The sequence below is a fragment of the Rhinolophus ferrumequinum genome, assembly GCF_004115265.2.
Source record: "Rhinolophus ferrumequinum isolate MPI-CBG mRhiFer1 chromosome 5 unlocalized genomic scaffold, mRhiFer1_v1.p scaffold_110_arrow_ctg1, whole genome shotgun sequence".
Taxonomy (NCBI): Eukaryota; Metazoa; Chordata; class Mammalia; order Chiroptera; family Rhinolophidae; genus Rhinolophus; species Rhinolophus ferrumequinum.
Window position 1 is genome coordinate 3,621,910 of NW_022680355.1, and position 23,218 is coordinate 3,645,127.

General features: G+C 35.0%; 1 protein-coding gene across 2 annotated transcripts in view; it reads left to right on the forward strand.

Annotated features, from left to right (window-relative positions):
- Positions 1–23,218, forward strand: part of STAM (signal transducing adaptor molecule) — a 58,874-nt gene that overhangs the window by 16,544 nt on the left and 19,112 nt on the right. For both annotated transcript variants that reach the window (XM_033100783.1, XM_033100784.1), the window contains 4 exons: positions 16,258–16,333; positions 16,417–16,512; positions 18,077–18,223; positions 22,545–22,635. In XM_033100783.1, coding sequence (XP_032956674.1) covers positions 16,258–16,333; positions 16,417–16,512; positions 18,077–18,223; positions 22,545–22,635 — 410 coding nt within the window. The remainder of the gene's footprint in view (positions 1–16,257; positions 16,334–16,416; positions 16,513–18,076; positions 18,224–22,544; positions 22,636–23,218) is intronic.

Genomic DNA, 23,218 nt, shown 5'->3' on the forward strand with positions numbered 1-23,218 from the left:
GTCTTTTTAATCAGTGTTTTTTCCCTTCCTCTTTCCTTCTCTTTCTTTTTTCTTTTCAGTTATTTTCTCTTCCCTTGTCAGTCATTGCACCTTTAAATCCTCATTGTTAATTTCTAAGCATTATTTGTGTAAAGGCAATGTTTCTTTATAGCTCTTGTTAATAAAGAATTGTTTGAAAATTGGCACCTTTGCATTCCTGGGTCCCTTTCTCCGTAAACAAAAAAAACAACAAATATTTTATGATTACATTGTTATAAAGATAAGTGTATTATTATACATTAAAACGTTTTCTTTGACCTAAAAGTTCATTTTTTTCCTTTTATTTTAAGAAATTGGAACATTTTTGTTGGCCCTTAAAATTGTGAGCCTTAGTTGTTGTGCCTGCATGCATGTATTACAGAATTGATTCATATTCTCAGGTCAACTTAGTCACTGAAAATCATTAAGGTTCTTTTTAGGAGAGCAATAAACTGTAAAATACTTATGGAGGAGTTTGTAATATGTCATTTGTTTGTGGGTTTTTTGTTATTGTGGTAAAATATACATAACATAAAATTTACCACCTAAAGCATTTTTAATTGTACAATTCAGGGCATTTGTTATGTTCACATTGTTGTGGTATCATGGCCACCGTCCATCTCCGGAACTTTTTATCATCCCCAGCCGAATCTCTCTACTATTAAGCAACTTCCCATTTTCCTCTCCCCCCAGCACCTGGAAACCACTGATAGTGTGTTTTTAACCTTTTAAATTATTTTATAATTAGTGTCTATGGAAAACTTAGGGAGATCCATCTAACTCATGTTGTGGAGGAACCAAGATACAGATATTTAGGTGTGGGTTGCTGATGGTAGCATAAGAATATGGAACAGTATTGTACGTCGTCAGCAAGGTAGTCTAGATACCAGGTGTGCGTTTAGAGAAGACTGAGCTGTGTAATTTGTGTGTGGGGGGGGAAGGGGACAAGGGGACATGAGTTTTCCTAAGACAGACTTAGATAGGGTAGCTTACAGTAGAGCGGAGTTATGGATTGGAATGCAGTTGATAAAGTTGTTTGTATACTAGACAACAGTTTAGATTTTTTTTAAAGTGTTACCATTTGGTGTTAATATGTGATTTTATCAAACAGATATACCGGGGGTGCCAAAAAAATGTATACACATTTTAAGAGATGTTAATCGATGCTCCAGCAGTAGTTTGCTGTAATCAGAAGTGTCTGGATGCTGATGAACCACCTGGAGCACCTCTTGTCATTGCAGAAGTCAAATGTGACCTGTGTTCCTCTTTTGTTATCGGTATATATTGAGTATTACAATTAATACAGTTTTTTCCTTTCCTAAAATGGGTGTACATTTTTTTGGCACCCTCTGTATTTAAGAGGGCTGGTTTAGGTATGTTGAAGAGAACTTGAAGAAAAGCATTTCTCTTTCAGTGAGTTTCGTTTTTTTAATCAAAATGATTTGTTAACAGCAATATATTATAAAATTATTTAATGCATAAATAAAAGTTTATATTAATTTAAGCCTTTTTTCCTAAGAAAATAATTTTTAAAAATCTCTGGCCTTCTTCTCGTTCTTCTTCTTCTTCATCTTCATCATCTTCTTCTTGTCCTGCTTGTTCTTCTTTTTTTGTAAGAGTCATCTGTTTTAGAGTTCTGGTAGTCTGGAAAATATTCTCCAATTTTAAAGGGGAAAAAAAGCTATTATTGTGAAATTTCATGTAGTCAGAACTATGACCCAGAAACATGACTCCCAGTGGTGTTTTGAAAATCCCTCCTTAATTCTTCCTCTTTTAAAAAATCTGATTGTTTTGTTCTTTAAATCACATATGCGTATGTGTGTGTTAATGTTTGTTGATTTAAAGAAATACTTATGCTTATATAAAAACAGACTTTTTTGTTTTAAAAATAGGTATATATTCACATGGCTCAAAAATTAAAATAATTTAAAAAGATGAACATTGACAAATCTAATTCCTATCCCTGTTTCCCTCCCCTGTTCTCTATAGGTAACCATTTATGTTTCTTTTGCATCTTTCCATTGTTTCTTTACCCAAATATGAATATATTTCCCCCCGTTCATAAGCAATAGTCATATTATATACACTAGTCTACATTTGTTATTAGTTACTTATAAATATATCCTGTCAGCCTTATAAATGTATTTCTTTTAATGTCTATTAGTATTACAGTGGTTGTAAAAATTGACAAGTTAGAAATAATTTTCTAGTTTAGCATTAGTTTTGATTAGTGGTGTGTAGAATATTTAACATACTTTAATAATTAAAATTAATATTCAAATTATCAATTTCAAGAAACTAATAGATGTAATTCCTATTTGCTTCAAATAGGTTATGGTTGTTTTTTTTTTTAAGCCTTAAATGTTTGAATATGCTGCACTTAAAACTTTAAAAACATTCAGAATTTTTTTCTGACTTCCTAAGATATTCACATGATTTTTAGTATGCAGTTCCAGTGTATGAGTAAGTACAAAAAAATTGCCTAGCCAGTGAGGTCATATGATGGATGGACTGAAAAGCCTCTGTTTGTTTAGAATCGAGAACTTTCGGGATGATAGTAGCAGTTTTCCTTAACACGCCTTCACATATCTTCTGTCTGTTAGTTTTGATTGATTTGTTTATATTCTTATGTAAAAATTGTGGAGGTAGGTATTGATTATCCACAAAACAAGTTAAAATTAAAGTTCTGTAATTAACAGCCAGATTAATTTGTGCTATTATTTTATATCTTAACTGTCTTTGCTTAGCTTTAGAATAAGATATAGTTGACTGAAGGTGGAAAACATGATACAACTATTTTCTTTACTTGGCTGAAGGGATCTATTTAGATAGTAAATCTTTGATTTATTTAAACAGAATTAGAAGGATAAAATAATAGTCATTATTAATATTTTGTGAAAAACATAAACCTTTAGAAAGAGTTTGTTAAAAATGGTTTTCATTGGCTCTCTATTGTCCTGTCCTGTATCTGAGCTGTGACTATTTCTGACATTCAACTGGAAGTTGATAGAATACTTGTATTATTAATTTTTTAAGGGAAAAGTAATCTCTGACCTAGACATCTTCGAGTTGGAAGGGCAGCATCAGGGAGAGAAATAGTTCTCTTGCAATACATATTTTACTAGAATCATTTCCTCAATTTACAGGCCTTAATTTTTCAGTCTTTTAAGTGCTTTTTAAAGAATAATAGCCAACATTTATTGACTGCTTATTATTTGCCAAGTCTTGTTTAAGTGCCTAACAAACATTTAATCATCACAGTAGCTCTAGGTACTGTAGGTTTTTCCAGTTTACAAATGAGAAAATGATTCATATTTGGGATTCTTTAATGTAATTTAAACTAGTGTAAGAATTCCACCAGGAATAAAATTAAAGGATTTTTTTTTTTGTAAAACCTGATCTTGATTTCCCTGTGTCTTTCACTTTCTTAACATCACAAAATTATGGTAGTTGGTTTCATTCTCTATGCATCAGTCATTTTTTTCTTTTATTTGACAAACAGTGAGTGCTGGCTGGGCATAATGCTTTTCACATACAGTGGTGAATGAAGCAAGCACAGCTTGTCATCAGCTGTGGTAACAGTCTACTAATGGAAGATAGAAATAGATAAACGGATAATGAGCTAAGAAGAAAGCGTGAGCAGAGTGCTTTAGTGGGGAATAGAAAGGGAGACCTACTTATATTTTTTTCAGGAAGGAACTGGTGTGAGGGGATACCATTTATGCTATGATTTTAAAGTTGAGAAGAAGCAAAGAGCTGAAAGGAGAGGTCCCAGGCACAGGGAATAGCACTTACATGAGTGCTGAGGTCGGGACACTTGGTGTTTTCTAAGGACCTGCAAGATACATTGTAGCTGGAGCAGAGGCGAGTTGCCCTAACTGAGCGGCAAAGTTGGGTATAAGAGAGAGTGAATTAGAAAAATGAAAGTTAGTAGTCGGAATGCTTGAAGTTGAGATTACAGAGGGTTTTCAGTGTTTGGTCATGACATGTTCCAGGATGTAACCATGACAGTAATAGGAAGGTGGGATAGAAGCCGAAAGCCAAGATAAGGGAAGCATCACTTACATTATTATGAACGTCTCTGAGAATTAAGATAGGAGGAATTTTGGAAAGTGTGTCAGTGAGCCAGGAGTTAAAATCATTGAGAGTTAAGGGCCCTGGCTGTTGGGGTGTTTTTTAAATGAACTGCAACAGGAAGATAGTTTGATAGAATCAGAACTGGACTGTTTTAGGAAAGAGGGAGGGAGAATGATTTGGAGGTAGCAAAGGGAGCAGAGAGGACCCATACCTCATTTAGTAGGTACAGGAGCTGTGGGAGGACAGAGCTACCACTCCATATGGCTGCAGGAGAAGTGACATCCTCCAGGGACAGCAGATTTCTATAGAGCAAAAGGACTAAGGATAGGGGCTTTTGTTGATAGTGTGCTGTGAATTCTAGGGGATACAGTGGAATGGTTTCAGAAGTTGGGGGGTAACGGATATGCAGAGCTATTTAATGATGGAAAAGCTAGTCTGGAGTTTCTTCTAGGCACTGGTATAAACAAGAATGATAGGCATATATTCTCACGTTCTCACTTACTGGGTAGTAGAGAAAGTTGGGTGCCCAAGACCTCCTCTTAACCTCTGCAGATGGAATCTTGGAGGCCTGGGAAGGAGAGGTTGGGGTTCTCTTTTGACCCCCATCCGTAAAGGTGAAGAGGCTTGAAGTGGGATAGTCCTAAATTGAGTCAGAGGCTCACTCCTATCCTTTGCAAGGGTGAGTATCTTTTTCTATGTTTAAGAGCTGTTTGTATTTCCTTTTCTGTGAACTGTCTGACCATATCCTTTCTTCGTGTGTGTGTGTATGTGTGTGTGTGTGTGTGTATACATGTGTGCACGCGTGCACATTTCCATTCTTTTGACTCTGCTTTGTTTGTTTTCTGTTGAGAAGTTTTTGGTTTTTATACAGTTGGATTTATCAGTCTTTTCTTATGGTATATAGAATTGCACAGGACTTCTCCAAGGACAACTCCACTTAATGGAATCATCTCATGTTTTCTTTATGGTTTCATGTTTTGTTTTATAATTAACAGATTTTATTCTTTTAATATAATTTTAGAATTATAGAAAATTGAGCACATAGTACAAAGAATTCCATATACCTTCTTCACCCCTCTCATAGTTTCCCGTATTAACAATCTTGCATAAGTGTGGTACATACGAGGTCTGACAATTAAGTTTGTGAACTGCGACAATTAAGTTTGTGAACTCATCCTAGAAAAAGTGCTGCGTACCTCATTGCTGAGTTATCACTACGGTCACCTTCAAAGTACTCCCCTTGGGAAGCTATGTACTGATGCCAGTGCCTAGTCCACCCTTCAAAGCAGTTTTGGAACTCTTTCTGGAATGGCCGTCTGAGCTCTCATCATATTACCCTTGATGTACTGAATGTCATCAAAATGCCTTCTTTTCAATATTTCCTTTATCTTTGGGTAAAGAAAGAAGTCATTGGGGCCCAGCTCAGGTGAGTAGGGAGGGTGTTCCAATACAGTTATTTGTTTACTGGCTAAAAACTCTCTCATAGACAGTGCCATGTGAGCTGGTGCATTGTCGTGATGCACGAGCCATGAATTATTGGCTAAAAGTTCAGGTCGTCTAACTTTTTCATGCAGTCTTTTCAGCACTTCCAGATAGTAAACTTCGTTAACTGTTTGTTCAGTTGGTACAAATTCATAATGGATAATAGCCTCTGATAACATAAAAGGTTAGCAACATCGTTGCAACAAGTTTGCGAACTTAATTGGCAGGCCTCATATGTTACAAGCAATGAACGAATATTGATACCTTATTATTAACTAAAGTTCATAGTTTACATTAAGACGCACTCTGTTGTATACTTCTATGGGTTTTGACAAATCCTTAATGACATGTTTCTATCATTACAGTATCACACAGGACAGTTTCACCATTCTAAAAGTGTTCTGTGTTCCACCTATTCATTGCGTTTTTCCCTCCCTCTGAACTTTTGACAACCACTAACTTTTTTTGTTGTTGTTTTGCCTTTTTCAACATGTCATATAATTGGGATCCTATAGTATGTAGCCTTTTAGACTGGCTTCTTTTACTTAGCAAAATGTATTTAAGCTTCATCTATATCTTTTTATGGTTCAATAACTTTTTATTTCTGAATAAATATTTCATTATATGAATGTACCATAGTTTATTCACCTATTGAAGAACATCTTGATTGCTTCCAGATTTAAATGATTGGGAATAAAGCTGCTATAAAATACATTCGTGTACAGTCTTTTAGTGTGTGGGCATAGATTTTCAACTAAATTGGGTAAATGCCTAGGAGCAAGGTTGCTGGATCATATGGTAACACTGTGTTTATCTTTGTAACACACCACCAAAGTGTCTTTCAAAGTCTTTGTACTTGTGGTTTCAATTTTACATTTAAGTATTTGATCTAGTTGGAATTTATCTTGTTATGTAGAATGAAGTATGTCTTTAACTTTATGCTTTTCTGTTTGGCTACCCCCAAAATTTAAATATCATTTCATGAATAGTCAGTCTTTTTTCTTTCTGATTTAAAATACCACTTTTGCATATTACATTCCCATTGTATTTGGATGTATTTTTTGAACTTCCTCTTTTGACCCATTGGTATATGTCTATTACTGTGCTGCTACTACACTGTTTTAATTATTAAAGCCTTGTAATACATTTTAATATTTGGCAGAGCTACTTTTTCTCATTTTTCCCCCTAAACATTTTCCAGATAATTCTTGCCCCTCCTTAATGTCCCCAGATAAACTTTGTGATTGACTAGTCTAAAAACAAAACTTGTTTCTTTTTAAATTGCCTGAGTTTTAAATTAACAGATTGTCTTTATGATATTAAATCTTTCTCTCCAAGAACATAGCATATCTTCTGCTTATTTCTTTTAGTAGTGTTTTAAAGTTTTCCTCTAAGTCTTGTACATATTTGGTAAAGTTTCTTATAAGGTATTTTGTCCTTTTTGCTGTGATTTAAATGGAATCTTTGGTTGTTTGCTGGGAATTTTGTTTTTTTTGAAGATAAACTGTATTATAACATCTGTGTGTGCTGAAGAGAAAGGGGCGAGTTGAGATGATTCAGGAGGAAGTGCAGATAGTAGCAGGAGCCAGGTCCTCCTTTAGGCAGTAGGGGGTGGATCTCATTAGATTTGATTTTTTTCCTCTTTACTTGCCCGAGACTATGGTTTTACTTTTGTATCTTATTATAATTTTCTAAACACCATGTGTTTTAAAGAATAGGACCTATAGAATTCTAGTGACTGTAGAGATCTTTTCATGGATGAGGAAACTAAAGCTCTCTGTGATTTTAATGCCACTTGTCCAAAAGTAGTAGCAGAGGCAAAATTTTTACTGTGTTTCCCCGAAAATAAGACCTAGCCGGACAGTCAGCTCTAATTCATCTTTTGGAGCAAAAATTAATATAACACCGGTCTTATTTTACTATAAGACCCGTTATAATATATAATATAATATAATACAATATAACGTAATATACCGGGTCTTATATTAATTTTTGCTCCAAAAGATGCATTAGAGCTGATTGTCGGCTAGGTCTTATTTTCGGGGAAACAGGGTAGTCAGGTTTTTACTCCCAATTTTATGTTTTTTCTCATTTTACTGTGTCCTTAAGTGCTTATAATGAACAGTTACTTCAAAGTTGAAATCATGAATAAGGACATACTGATTTTATATTGAAGCTTTTAGTGATTCTTTTCTCTCTTATACATTACATTGCATTGTGTTTTCTTTGACTAAACTATACCTCAGTGTTATATAGTCTGGGAAATTCAAAATATCATCATACTGAATTTAAGTATGTGGTGACTGTTATCTACCCTTCCATTAATCCTTAATATTTAGTATAGAGAAATTTACCTCCTTTTGTGATGAAGTCCTTTGGGATCATGAGCTTGTTCTTTAAGTAGCCAAATAACATTATTTGTCTACTATAGTCATGTTCCGTCAATCATCTCATGAAATATGCACACTTTACAAGCTCAAAATCGAGAATTTGATATATGTACTCAGTGTTGTGTTCTTCTTCCCCTTGTGTTATGTAGACAGTTTTATGTAACATGTATTACAAAATCAAATATGCATTTTGAATATGCCATTGAACGTACAGTTATTGTTCATTCCAGTTCTGATTTCTTCAATATTTTATATTAGAATTCCCTTACAGTTAGTGTAATGCCTTTAAACTTTGGAAAGGCATTTTCTAAATTAGACTCCCCTCAGTATTTAAGGAAGGTTTACGTGTGTGCTCTTTATTCAGCAAAGATTTGAGTTCCCATATCATTTTAGTGTGTGCCTGCTAGATATACTAAGACCTATAAAAACTGTGCATAGACATATACCCTCCACAGTACAGATACACACACAGAGGGTGGCAAAAAATGTATACACATTTTAAGAAAGGCAAACTGCATTAAAATTGTAATATTTAATATATACCGATAACAAAGATAAACACAGGTCACGTTTGACTTCTGCAATTACACGAGTTGCTCAAAGTGGTTACCATCAGCGTCCAGGCACTTCTTCTTCTTTTTTTTTTTTTCCCAGGACTTTATTGGGGCACAGTGTGTACTTCCAGGACTTTTTTTTCAAATCAAGTTGTTGTCCTTTCAATCTGAGTCACAGCTCAGCTCCAGGTCCAGTTGCTGTTGCTAGTTGCAGGGGGCACAGCCCACCATCCCTTGCGGGAGTCAAACCGGCAGCCTTGTGGTTGAGAGCCCACTGGCCCATGTGGGAATCGAACCCGCAGCCTTCGGAGTTAGAAGCACAGAGCTCCAACCACCTGAGCCACAGCGCTGGCTCCCCAGGCCCTTCTGCTTACTGCAAACTACTGCTTGAGCAATGTCGACCAAAGCGTCCACTTGTATATATTTTTTTGCCCCCCCATCCTTGAATGGTTACTTTGTAGTGAAGTACTTTTTATAGCATGTCAGATAAAATAGCTTTGAAAACTAACGTCATAAAAGTAGCATGATAGAGAAGTAAGACATGTTTGTGCTCTAGAGGAACTGATATTGTTGAGTGTCTGTAAGTCCCTGGCATGATTCTAGTATTGTAATAACATTGATAAGGAAGCATTAGAATTACAGATGAGGTCTGTCAAGCTACAAATTTTTTTCTCCTGTATCACAGTGCTGCTTTTGTCTAGCAGTGGTTCTCAGCCTGTGTGGTATTGCTCTAGTAGGGATGTTTTGGGCTGTCACAGTGACAGAGGGTTACTTACTGCTGACTTTGATTAGGCGGGGACCAGGGATGTGACATGCCAGATAGCCTTGCTCTGCAAATCATTTTTCTGCCCAAACTCCCAGGTGTGCTCCTGTTTATTAGGTTGGTGCCAAAGTAATTGTGATTTTTGCAGATATTCTTAACCTTTTAAACCGCAATTGCTTTTGCCCCAACCTAACAGAAACATACTGCTAGTAGCTTTGTCTTTTTTCAGTTCTACTTCACAGGTGATTAGAAGTTAACACTACAAGGCAGCTGGTTTGCTCAGTTGGTTAGAACGTGGTGCTGGTTGCACCAAGGATGCCGGTTCGATCCCCCCGTGGACCACTGTGAGCTGCACCCTCTTTTTTAAAAAAAAAATTAACTATGCAAGCACATTCATTAACTGAGCTTAATAAATAATATTATTGCTATTAATATACATTTACTTATTTTTTTTTTTTTTTATATTTGCAATACTTTAAGGAGAATGTCCTGTGATTCTTCTTTAAGGCCCCGTAAGGGAGATAATGAAGAAGCGATACTGTCATTTTGAAAAGTTGATAATTTAATATTATTAATTTAGTAGATACAATTATAATTTAAATTCGCTGTCTTTTCAATGGTAATAATTTCCTTAAGGTATAAGTATAAAGATATAAAATAACCTTTTTGTCACAGCTTAACCTGTTACTTTTATGATAGAAAAGTACTTTTTAAATGAGATATAGAGATGAGACATTTGAAATAAGACTTTAAAAAAGTTTTATAACGCATAAGATGTCACAAATCTTGACTTCTTTATCCAGCAAAATCGTTAGGAGTTTTTGGCTTTCTCTTTATATATTAATGGAAAGACCATTTCATGTCATCTCACTAACTGGTGGCTGTAGCCTAATGTCGAGCTGTTTATCTGTCATAACTGTACAACCACATAGCTATAAGTAGGTAGACATTCATAAATGTGACAGTTTTGGAAATTTACTTGGGGATATTCAAAGAGACTTGAAATTTCATTATTCTTTCAAAAGACAATGGTAGGAATGCAAAATTAGTTTTAATTTTTGTTGATCCTCTGACCTTCAATTTGAGCTGTATCATGTGCATGTTTAATTTATTGAATTTAACTCTTGTTTTGTAGCCCCCTCAAATTTTGCTTTTCCTAGAAACTTGTCCCTGCTGTCCATTTAGCGAGCTTATCTGTGCTCTCACAATTCCTGTTCCTGTTTCTCAGTGCACTGAATGTGGTTCTTTCTCAGACGATGTGTATTTTAAACAACCTGGCACTATGTGCAAATCAACGTCTTCAACTGGTGCTCAGAGTAATGTTTTGTTTTAATAATTGAGGAAGAGTTGCCTGTATTGAGCATTTATGAAAGATAGTAGAGTATGTTCTCCAATAGGAAACTCCCTAAACAATAAAAATTGATTAACTGCAATGTTTGCCTTATACCTGGACTTTGCAGGCAAACCCCAGGGAAAAGTACCATTCTATTGCGTTTTACAAGGGTGTGGTTTGTGCTGTGGTCATTTATCACATGCTAAGTTAAGAGAAACAGTTATTTGGGGGTTGGAAGATGGAGAGGTGAAAAATAATTCTTTTCCTGTTTTTGTGTCTATCCCTGACCTCTATCTTCTTGTTTTCCTGTCTCAAGATAAGGAAAAGAGGACATGTCTTACAAAGAGTTTTAAAATATCAAAATAGGGTTTTGACAGAGGTGAGATTTTGACTACCCTTTACAAAGGTAGACGATGGAAAGCATTGCTAGACTCCAAGTGCACATGGACACTTTATGTTAGCGTGCATTTTTACAAAGTACTTCATTTGTGTGTATTACCGTCAGTCTCGTTCCTCACCTCCTGTGCTTCTCCCATCACCACTTTCCTTTTTTCCCTTATCATGGTCTTATTATAATTCTAAGAAATAAATGTTATGAAAGTATGTACATTTTCCACGCAGAACACCACCTCAGTCAGTGGAAGATACACAGAAATCAGTAACAAATAGAGCTTTATAAGGAAGAGTATTCAGTTGTTCTAGACAGGAATTACTGTGCAGCAGTGAAAAGTAGTATTTTCTGTATTTAGCTCAGTGACTTTTTATTGAGCATTGGCCGTGTTGAAGGCACTATTCTCGGCAACGTGCAGAATGAAAATGCTTTACCTTCCGTCACTGGAGAACAGCGGTAGTTGCTAAATAATTCCTATTTTTGTTCTCTCAGATTTCACTTGAGAATTTTCTATGTGCAATGGCTGGGGTGTAGGGAGCCAAGCAATGTAGCCCTGGGCCCTTTCTTCAGGAATCCTCAAGATGGGGTGATAAACAGTTAAGGAAATTTTATTATTAAAAAAAAAGATGAAAACCCAAATAGTTCTAAATAATACGAGTTAATACTGTTTAAAGCTGACAGCTATTAGTACAATTTGCTAGATACAATCCTAGTTACCTGTTGATACGTAGCAAACTATCTTAAGACAGTGGCTTAAACAGGCTATTATTGCCATCGTCTTCACGGGTCTGTGGGTTAACCACGCAGCACTTCTTGCTTGAGGTCTGTTATGAAGTTGCAATCTAGGGACTGGGCCTGAGGTCATCTGAATACCTGACTGGGACGAAAGCTAAGTATGGCTGGCAGTCGATGGCTGGCCGTCAGGTAGGACCTCAGCTGGGGACATCAATTTGAAACGCTGACTGAGGCCTCTGCATTGGCTTCAGTTTCTCACAGAAAGGTAGCTGGATTCCCAGACGCAGCATCTTAAGAACAAATGTTCTAAGACACCGAGGTGTACCCTGCATGGCTTCTTATGAACTCAGAACGCCACTTCGCATATTTTATTGGTCAAGCGGGTCACTGGGTTCAGCCTGGATTCAAGGGGAGGGTTATTAGACATGACCGCTTGATGGGACGTAGCCAGGTCACAAACACATAGAAGAACGTGTGGGAAGGGAGTTACTGTGGTTCTCTTTGGAATACGTAATTTCCCACAGAGGCCTCTTATTTTTATAAAGGTTGAATCAGAACTTAAACTAGATAACAAAATAATGAAATATATTCTTAGACTAAAACAATGGATTTTAGTAAACCACATAGTAAATTTTGATTGTGATACTTGAGAGACACAGTCCTTAAGAACTTGAATGGCAAAATGTGATGTAAGGTTTCCTTTATTTTTTTTTCACTTGACACTTACTTGTGACTTCTTAAATAGAAAATAAACTATTCTGTGTTGAGAGAGATCTGCGCATTTGTAGATATTTATACTAAATAGGAGCAGCTAGCAGATGAAGTCTTAACTGATGTGGTAGTCATGAAGACTTTTCATGATGACCTTTCATGGTTTTGTTTTATGTACGTGACCTGTAGCACCTTTAGTTTATGAAAATTCATGAAAGTCAAAATGAAGATGACGGCATAAACTCCACTTAGTGAAAGTGTTACAGAGTTATTTGCTGCCTGTTGAATACTTTTTCATAGTGTCATTTCTATTTGTATGGAGAAGGTGATTTACTCTGACGTATTCCTGACCAAACTGGATCAATCATAAGGGTTTCCTTTAGCACTGATATAAACATACAGCACTATATGTGGAGGAATCTTGCTTTCTGGATAGTTTTCCAATAAAATGAATGAGCAAGAATGAGAAATTTTCTTAATTAATTGTTAGATCACAGGAGTGACTGCTGATGAAATTTATTTAAAGAATATATCCTTTCCAGGTTTCCATTCAGAGCTTTGAGTTCTGCAGATTTGTGTTTTGTGTGGGAAACTGGAAGAGTCTGAATTGCAAAAGAGAGCACGGTAGCATGCCTCTGTGATATATATGTCTGAAGATTAAGCAGCGCTCACATCTTAATTTTTCATTTACCTTGAAGCAATAGGTAGCTTAGTTTTAATGGCTGTGACTTTACACAGAAACTGAATGACTGAGATTGATATGATAGGAGGGGAGTGTGAGAAGAGGGGATTTAGCCTCCTCTTAAAGTTCTGTTTCCTTTGAAGCTGACTGTACAGTTTGTTGAGGTGGAATGAAGTAAGACTGGTGAATAATGAATAAGTGAACCTGACTTTGATCATTGACTTTCATCAGACTGACATAATCCAAGGCCGCTGTGTACATTCTTGAAAAGTGTGGCTACAGTTTGAGTAGAAGACATTAGAAGCCACAACTACCTGAAAGTACAGTTTATGTCTGCTGTTCCCATATTGTGTCCATTGGTAACCCCTTTCACTCTCAGAAGGGTACTTGCATAGATGCTAAATTATACAGACACTGTGTTTGTGGTCAACTTTCTTTGGTATTGAGAGGATAATAGCTACAGTATACCTACTTTATATTTGCTTATAACTCTTAAGCCTTTTGAAAAACAGTATTTTAATTATAATTTCTCATTAAGTCCTAAGGTTTAATAAAAAGCGTATTTCAATTGTACTTACTGTCTTGTAGAAATACTGAAAAACTGACATGAAAAAAATGCATGGAGCGGAATAAGGTAGTCAATACTAGGTTTTTATGGGTCACGTCTGTTGTTGAATAGGGCCGGTTTTATACACAATTCTGGTGATTTTTATTTTTAACTTATATCTTAAAAGATACTGCTATGTTGGCATGCATAGTTGGCATGCATCAGCATTTATAAGCATTCTGATTGGCTTTGCAATTCTATCATTTCTTGGTGCAGTAGCCAACTTTGTTTAGGTGCCAGAGATATCTTTGCCTTGGTTTTAAAAATTGGCTGTGGTAAAACATTCAAACAATATAGAAGTGAATAAAATAAAAAGTAAAAGTTCCATTTCACATCCCCTTTCCCCACTCCCCTTTTCAGAAGTCACCACAAGTTTAGATTTCATACTTTAAAAAAAAAGAAAGTGATTTATAACCAATACACCAGAAATTTCATTTAAAAATTTGTGGTAAAGCCAAGTGTAGAGGATTATTTTCTAAAATGCTCATTCAATGAGCTGAATCATCATTGGATTGTTAATTTTTAATGATTTTAATTTTAGTATTCAGATAATCCTTTTAATGTATGGCCTTTACCAATGCTTTGAAATGATAATTTTGCATTTTTATGTCAGCATGGTTTTCACAACTGCAGAAATTAATGTGGTGTCATAGATTCTGGTTCCTAAAAGAAGTCCAACTGTGAAAAAGGCAAAATCTAAATAATGGTGTTATAGTACATTATTTTTTTCAGCAAGGCTGCTATCAGATACTTTTAATATCACCTAAAATCAGTGGAGAAAGAGCGTTAGAATCTGTAAAAGTTGAGTGCTTGACACATAATAGGTATTCAAGAAACGTTACTTTTGTTTATTATTTTCCTCTTTTCCCTATGCTCTTTAAGTTGAAACATCCAAACAAGGAATGAAACAGCCTTAGAAATAGAAATCCTGTTTTTTTTTATTCTCATTTTTCCCGGTTAAGAAGGACTTTTTCCCTCTTTCTGAAGTGCTTGGTAATTGTTTTTTCAATTCTTAAAGAAATTTTTTAGAATAATTATTCTTACTGGCCAATTTTTCCTGGGCTCATTGGAGTTCAGATCATTTGATAAGGTTTTTTTCTTTTGTGGTTGTATTTATATTTACATATTTATTTCACATACCATAGAACTCACCATTTTAAGCATGCCGTTCATTGGTTTTTAGTATATTCAGATGTTTGTGCACCTGTCACCGCTGTTTAATTCCAGAATATTCATCACCCCAAAAAGAAACCCTGAACCCATTAGCAGTTTCTCCCATCCCCACCTCTCCTCAGCCCCAGAAATCAGTAATTTACTTTCTATCAGTATGGATTTACCTATTCTAGACATTTCCTATAAATGGAATCATACAATATGTGATTGAATTACACAATATGTGGTTTTTGTAACCAGTTTCTTTCACTTATATATATGTTTTCAAGGTTCATCTACGTGGTAGTATATAGCAGTACTTCATTCCTTTTTTAAAAATTTTATTTATTGTGGCAAAATATAAGTAACATAAAACTTAACTATTTTAATCATTTTTAAGTGTATAATTCAGTGGCATTCAGTACATTTACCATGTTGTGCACCCACTACCACTATTCATTTCCAAACTTTTTCATCGTCCCAAAGAGGAACTCTGTGCGTATTAATAAGAACTCTGTTCCCCGCTCCTATCCACTGGTGATTTCTATTCTATTTTTGTATTTGCCTGTTTTAGGTACTGTTCTTTTGTGTCTGCCTTTTCAGCATGTAGCTCTCAGTTACTTTTTGCCCAACTGTGTGGAGTTTTTACCTGTGTATGCTTGGCTTTTTCCCCAGCAGACCTAAGTGGACCTCTGTGCAAGTATCTAGAACTCTTTCTTCATATAGCTCCTTCTAGTCTGTCCTGCAAATTCTAGCTCCCACGGCCTTTCTGAATTCTGATTTCTGTTTCCTCAACACAATGAGATAATGGTTCTCTTCGTGCGCTTACCTCCTCTGCACTGAGATCCCGAAACTGCCATTAGGCTGAAAGCCTGTGCTGGTTGTATCTGGAAAGTGCATCTAGGTAGAAAGCTGAGCCAAATGTCTGGCTGATTTGATTTGTATTCCTTTTTCGAGATCATCATTCAGCATTGCTCAGGGTTTTGTGCCCTAAACAGTTACCTCAATATATATTTTAAATATATTTTTCCAGTTTTGGAATTGTTTATAGCAGAAGTATAAGTCTGGTGTCAGTTCTTCCATCACGACTGAAATGGAAGTCTTGGTCTACCATTTTATTTTCAAAATTTTTTTTCACCCAGAATTAGTCAGATAATCTATGCTTGCTAAGAAAGAGAGCCTGTTAATTTTGTTTGAAAAATTTAAAGGGACTTGTTAGTGTACAGTTTTTCAATTGTGTCATTAATAAAAACAACTAGTCTACCATATTCTCCCCTTTGTATATAGTAGGCTATTGCCTATTATAGTTAAGCGGAAAAACCGGATGTACTACTAACTGATTGTTATATTTCTCATTTTTAGACCTAAAGATTGTCTTCGGTCTATTATGAGGAGGGTGAACCATAAAGATCCTCATGTTGCTATGCAAGCTCTGACTGTGAGTGATTTCAGTTTAAGTTCTACCACAAAATGATCTGCTGAAATTGAGCCCTTTTAACTTCTCATTTTTTTATACTTTAGCTTCTGGGAGCATGTGTATCAAACTGTGGCAAAATTTTTCATTTGGAAGTATGTTCAAGAGATTTCGCTAGTGAAGTAAGCAATGTATTAAACAAGGTAAGGAACATTGTTTCCAGACCTTTTATTGTTCAATTCTTCACATTTTAAATCACTGAAGGACTAGTCTGTGCTTCTTTTTTTTTTTGAACTCTTTCTAGGCTTTGTCCATCCAATATATAAGTAAATGTTGTGTTTTGCTGAAGAGACTACAAGTTTATATAACTTCATGCTTTGATTTTTCTCAAGCTAGAATATATTTAACCTCTTTTTCATTCCTTTCATCTGATAAGTATGTGAATTTCTTTATCTGATTAAATAATACTATTGATTTTAGGCAGTTTTTGTAGCCACAGAGGTATTTTCCCGAGGTATAAGTGTTCAGAAATATTGCCAAAATATGGCATTGTTGAGTTTCATCTTGACGTGCAAAAGGCCACTACCCGACCATCATAGGAGTTTAGTAGTATACTACTATGTACTTAACTGAATGTAGAATAAAGAATTCAAATCCTGCAATTCAAGGACTTAAAAAAACCTAAGTTACTAAGTAATATGTGAGTTTTCTCAGTAAAAATTTGTGCATTCTAGAGGTAATTGTTACTGGCTTTTTTTTGGGGGGGGGGGTTGAGGGAGGAGTGTAACATATATCAAGAAAAATTTTTTTAATGTTAAAAGGGAAAATGTCCTTTTGGGGAAAATGAGTATTTCCAGGTTTTAGTGGACAACAGTACAGAAATGAGATAAGAATTTAAAATTTTGTACTTCTTTTCAAACATGATTACGTCCTAATATTTTTCCTATTCTACTTTTATTCAGTTATATTTAGGTATTTTCTACTAATTAATAACCGTTCTTTTAGTGTCCTGAATGGTCATCAAAATGTACCACTGTTTATGAAGAGATTCTATTGCAGTGTTTTCTCTAATTTAATTGAAGATGTGGTACTCAAACTTGTACTTAGTAGCATGAACAATTATTTTGGAAAAGCAAATAGCTACATATAGGAGAGAGCACTTTTCTGTATTTTCCAAATATTTTACAATGAATGTACTGGTTTTTTTACTTAAGGGGGAGATGTTATTTTAAAGAAATAAAGTTTCCAGGGATATTGACATGCAGTAGACCTCAAACCAGTCTTCAAATAATTAAGCAACTTGGGAAAAACAGGCAGTCGTACACATTAAAAGTCAGGAATTAGAAATAAAGGAACTATACCATTTATTCTCTGTTTCCACCTTATTTTTTTATTGGTCTACAAAAAAACAAAACAAAACATCACTTTTCTTTGTTTTCCTGCTGTACGTATTTTGCTTAATTGTAAAATACTTTGCAAAGTCCTGTCTTTCTGACTTCCAAAATAAGTTATTACATATTTAATCTGTTTTAATTTGATATGAGGTATGTATGATTATATCTTCTCTTGTTTCTTCATAGTGTGAAAAGAAAATTAGTTTTCTTTTCTAATAACCAACTATGTTTTCTTACGGATTGTCTATAGCTAGGGGTAATTTGCGATTCAAACGAGATCTGTAACACTTTATAATTTTTATATTTAAGATATCTATATTCAATATTAGCCAGGAAATTAGTACCTTTTTATTAACTTTTTCTCTGTTTTCAGGGTCATCCTAAAGTGTGTGAAAAATTAAAGGCTCTCATGGTTGAGTGGACAGATGAATTTAAGAATGATCCGCAGCTTAGTCTAATATCAGCAATGATTAAGAACCTTAAGGAACAAGGAGTTACGTTTCCAGCTATTGGCTCTCAGGTATTTTGTAAAGTTCTGTGATTGTTACAGTTTGTTTCTCTAAAGTAGCCATGTTTATCTGCATTTTGCTTTCTTTCCTCCAAACCCAGGCAGTTTTTACTATTCTGGAGAAATTTTTGTTAATGATCTTGAATTTAGAAGTGTCAAAAAAATATAGTGATATATTAATATTTTCCAACTTACACTTTCCCACTGTTTCTCTGTTTTCCTTTATAAATGAGTTGGTTTAACATTTTGCAATTTTTTAATTTTAATGGTGTAGGCGAAATTGCTTTATTATATCAGGTAACACTGACAATCTTGTAAATGCTCTTAATGTGATATAATTTTATCTGCAAACAACGACAACTCAAAAATCAGGATAGCCTTAAAATTTAAGGATGAGTTTAGAGATTCTTTTTATTTTTATGAAATTTATGAATACTTGTAGTAAAAAAGGAAGGAGATACAAGGTGGTCAATGGGCAGAGAAGCACATGAAGTATCTTTTCTCTTAATAACAGCTGACCAGTGCATCCGTCTTCTTCCTTCCTCCTAATAAAGGCTTAACTTTTGATTGAAAGGTTTAACTTGCCTTTTTCCGGAAAAAAAGAAAAAAAAAAAAGAAGTGTTTATGTAATTAGATCAATCTAATTTATGTCATATTAAAAAAAATGAAAGAGTATCTGTTTTTATTGTTTTTCTATTTGTATAACCATCCTTTAGGATGCCCAAGTAATCAAGGGGGCTTAAAATGTGTGGTAATTTGCTATATTGCATTTCCCCACTGTATTTCCCCACTGTATGGATTGGGGTAGAATATAACAAGTGATGTGAAAGCATAAGCAGAAAACTTGTCAGCTGTGGAGTGCTCAAGTTTGGGGTTTTGACCACTTCAGGGAATCATGAAATGATTCATCCAGACTTATGTAGACTTTCTTCCCAAGGCGCTTTTAGTTTATCTGTGTACTCCTGAGCTGTGAAGATCCAGAAATATACTTGGGAGATGAAGGAAGGAAAATATATTTTTCTTACTTGAAAAAATTTGACTTATGAATAGTTTTACAACGATAAATTGTATCTTTGAGAAGTATTAATATTCATAATTGATAGCTGGCTTTTACTATTCATAATTTCTAAAATCTATGTAAGTAAGGAATAATTTTATGTAGAAAATCCAAGGTTATCTTATAATAAGTTCTATGATGACAGAAGCAATGTATAATTATCAAAGAGTAGGTTCACTACGGAGAACCAAAGAGTGTACGTGCTTAGTGGAATTTTAATTTCTGTACCCTGAGTACCTGTTCTAGGGCTTGTTACTCAAAATATAGTTCATTGACCATCATCATCATTACCTGGAAGCTTAGTAGAATTGCGGCATCTCACCTGCTACTCCAGATCCATGGATTCATTATCTTCTTTTAATAAGATCCCCGATGATTCTGTATGCACATTAAAGTTTGAGAAGCACTGCTCTAAAGTACACTTTTTAGTGTAAGTGAAAACTGCATTTCCATCCACAGAGGGACTTGTTCTTATAAGAGAAGGAAGAAGAATTAATGATCTGTTTGATAATGTAACATTGTTTGGTTAACCTACAATCTCAGATAGTTGTGGGAACAACTTTAGGGACTCTCTAATCTAATCCCCTCATTTTACAGATGAGGAAACTCAGACCCAGAATGGTTAAGTGACTTGCCCAGGGTCACAGCTAGTAGTTGACAGAGCTGGAACTAGAACACAGGCCTCCTGACTCTCAGTCCAGTGTTCTTTCCACTACACGATCCTGCCTTCCGTTTGATATAGAGGTTAGTGGATATGTGTCTGTCCGGACTAGGCTTCAAAGGACAAGAAGTGGAGTGAACACTGGCAAGAGCATTTAGTGATTGATTGGCATAGAAGTTAGGCTACTTTCAGGACATAAATCAGCAAGAATAAAGTTAAGAGTTACCTTTCTTCGTTCATCTAGATGTTATAAAATACGTGAAAACTAATTTTGTTATAGTTGCTATCTTTCAGCCACAAGAAATATATAAAATGCATAAAAGTAAAAGACAAGGTAGAATGCTGGTTTTCTTACGGTATTTTCTGAAAAGCATGTCATTGAAAAGCCTGTTTAATGAAAAAATGTTATCCCCTAGGATCAACTGTAGAAGTCCCTCTAGATTTTGAGGTCACTTAGTTGCTGCTTAGGTCATTACTACATTGAGTCAGACTAGATCTTTGTTCGCATACTTAACAAAAAATATAAGGATTTTTGAATCCTTATATTGCCTTTGAAAATATAAGGATTTTTAAAGTACCTTTTTTTAATCCGAGTACAGAAGAAAATGATATAAAACTATTAAGAAAAGTCATACTTTAGTCACTTAACTTACGCTGCTGCAGTTCTTTCAGCACTAACTTTCAACACAAAGATAAAAATAATGCTACACTCCTGCTTTAATTGACTAGGTAATAAGAAAAGTGTCATGGTTGCACGTAGAACCTGATGATAGAAAGGAACTCTGAAAAGCCTGCAGTTCAGGAATGTGGGGCTTGATGTAGCTAGCTTCATCTGCACTTCCTTCTTGACCGATAGAGATTTCTTCACAGACCACAAAAGATCAATATGTCTGTTTTGTGAAATTCACCAAATTGTGAAAAAATTTTCATACATAATGAAAAAGGTTGCCTCTGACTAAGGGTACCTTCAATTTTCAGAGTTGCGTAATGATTAAAACATTACAAGAGAAGGATCAGAATTGAAAGTACTTAAAGTTCTATTCAGTGAACTATAAAAAGCTTTTTTCTAATCAGCTTTTCTAAAAACAAATGCCTTGTTCATTTGTTCGACATTATAAAATATACTAAGTGAAGAATATCGAACTCTATTTTAGTATAATGTTGAATATTTTGCCTTTCATTTACTCAGTCATTTTAAATTAGAATTCCAATTTTTTAATTGGTTGCTTGGGAATTACAAAATACATTTGTAACTTTTCACACTCTAGTTTGAGTTAATATGGCATTTCACATAAAATGTAGAAACCTTGCAACTCTATAGGGTTCATTTACTCCTTACTTCAGCATCTTTTATGCTATAGTCATAACGTCTGACATAACGTTCCTCTACATATATTATAAATCCCAGGAGACGATGCTATCATTTTTGTTTTAAACTCCGAATGGCCCGCATCTTATCTAATTTTGGAAGGTACATGTGTTAATTTAATCCTCTTAAAAGCCTGTGACGTGTAGGTGCTATTACTGTCCTCGTTTTGTAGATGAGGAACTTGAGGCACAAAGAGGTCAGGGTACCCAAGGTCATACCTTAGAAGGTGGCAGATCTGACATTGGATCCCATGTTTGCCTGACTCCATAAGTTACATTCTTACTACCCATATCATTGTACCTTGTTTAAAAGTGTTTCAAAGAGGAGCACAAAGGAGGGGATGCTTAACTGAGGTTTAGAGACATTTCACATAGAAAGTGACGAGTTTAGCTGTTTACGGACTGGTGAGTTGAAACTCAACAGGGAAACAGGTGGATGGAGTAAACGGAGCCAGAAGGGAGGAGGACATTAGAAGTAGAAGCAAGTGTGTGTCAAAGATATGTGTGTGTGTGTGTGTGTGTGTGTGTGTGTGTGTGTGTGTGGTAGCAGTTTCTGGTATCCAATAGAATGGTTGAAAATAAGGCTGGTAAGATAAGCTGGAGTCAGTCTGATTTGCCTTGATTGCTGTGGAAAAATTTAGTAGCCGTTGAGATTTAGATGCTTATAATTCCGTGTGAATCAATTTATGTATTTACTACTATTTACAAAATGTGTTTAAGATGGACAGTAATATATTCCCAGAATTAACTACTTTGTATTTTGGTTTACAAAACATTATAATTTTATGAGCATTTATATTGTTATATACAAACCTGGGTTCCTAAAGATACATATCCTGTCTTTGATCTGGAAGGAAACAATAAAATGTAACTCTCAAATACTTATTTAAAATTTTTAAAAGCTCCATATTTTTAAAATAGACATCTTCACTCTCTTAACCCCTTTTCTGGTTTTAGAATTTTTCTAAAAATTTAAATATTTCCTCTAGTCTTTCTTCTGATTTGCATGCTGTCTGCTTTAGTTTCACCTCTTTACACAAATCTACGAGAGTCATTAGGCTGTTGGCTCTCAGGCTGTTTGCCCCAGTTCTAACTCTTCTCCTTCTCAGGCTGCTCCAGTTTGGATTTCTTTCTTCTTCAGAAGTCTGTGGTAGACTGATGAGAAGGGTCTTGCAAGTTTGTAGGTTAGGTGGGGTAGGAAAATTTGAGCACAACTCTCAAATATCATGTTCCTTTTTGTGCGTTAGGCTGCAGAACAAGCAAAAGCAAGCCCAGCTCTGGTAGCCAAGGATCCTGGTACTGTGGCTAACAAAAAAGAAGAAGAAGATTTAGCAAAAGGTATGTTTTAATTCCTTGATTAAATGATGATGGAAAGAAGATAGGTCTCTTACTTAATATTTATTCCCCTGAGATATTTAAAAATGAAAGAAATGGGACTTTATAGATAAAAGCTGAAATCTACTTTATTCCCTTCCTTAGTATCATTTGTTTCTTCTCTCCCAAGGCAACTGCTATCACATGTTCTTTCGGTCTATATTTTTATAATATTTTTACTACACTGTATATCCATAAACAATAGACACCATCTACAACTTTTTTCATGCAAAAGTGTGTTTGAGATCTAATCATGCTGAGATATGTAAATCAATTCATTTGTTTAAACTGCTGTATAATATTCCAGTGTACCAGTAAACGTATACTGTAATTTATTCCTCTTGATGGACATTTGGGTTTTCCGATTTATTTATTTTTATTATAACAAGTGTGCTGCCTTGAGTATCCTTTATATGTTCTCTGTGTACACACTTACACACACGTACCCAGACACACATATACACACACACATAACTATTTTGTGTGACTGAATGTGGTATCGTTAGCTCATGGGATAGGTACATCTTCAACTTTGCTGAATAGTTGT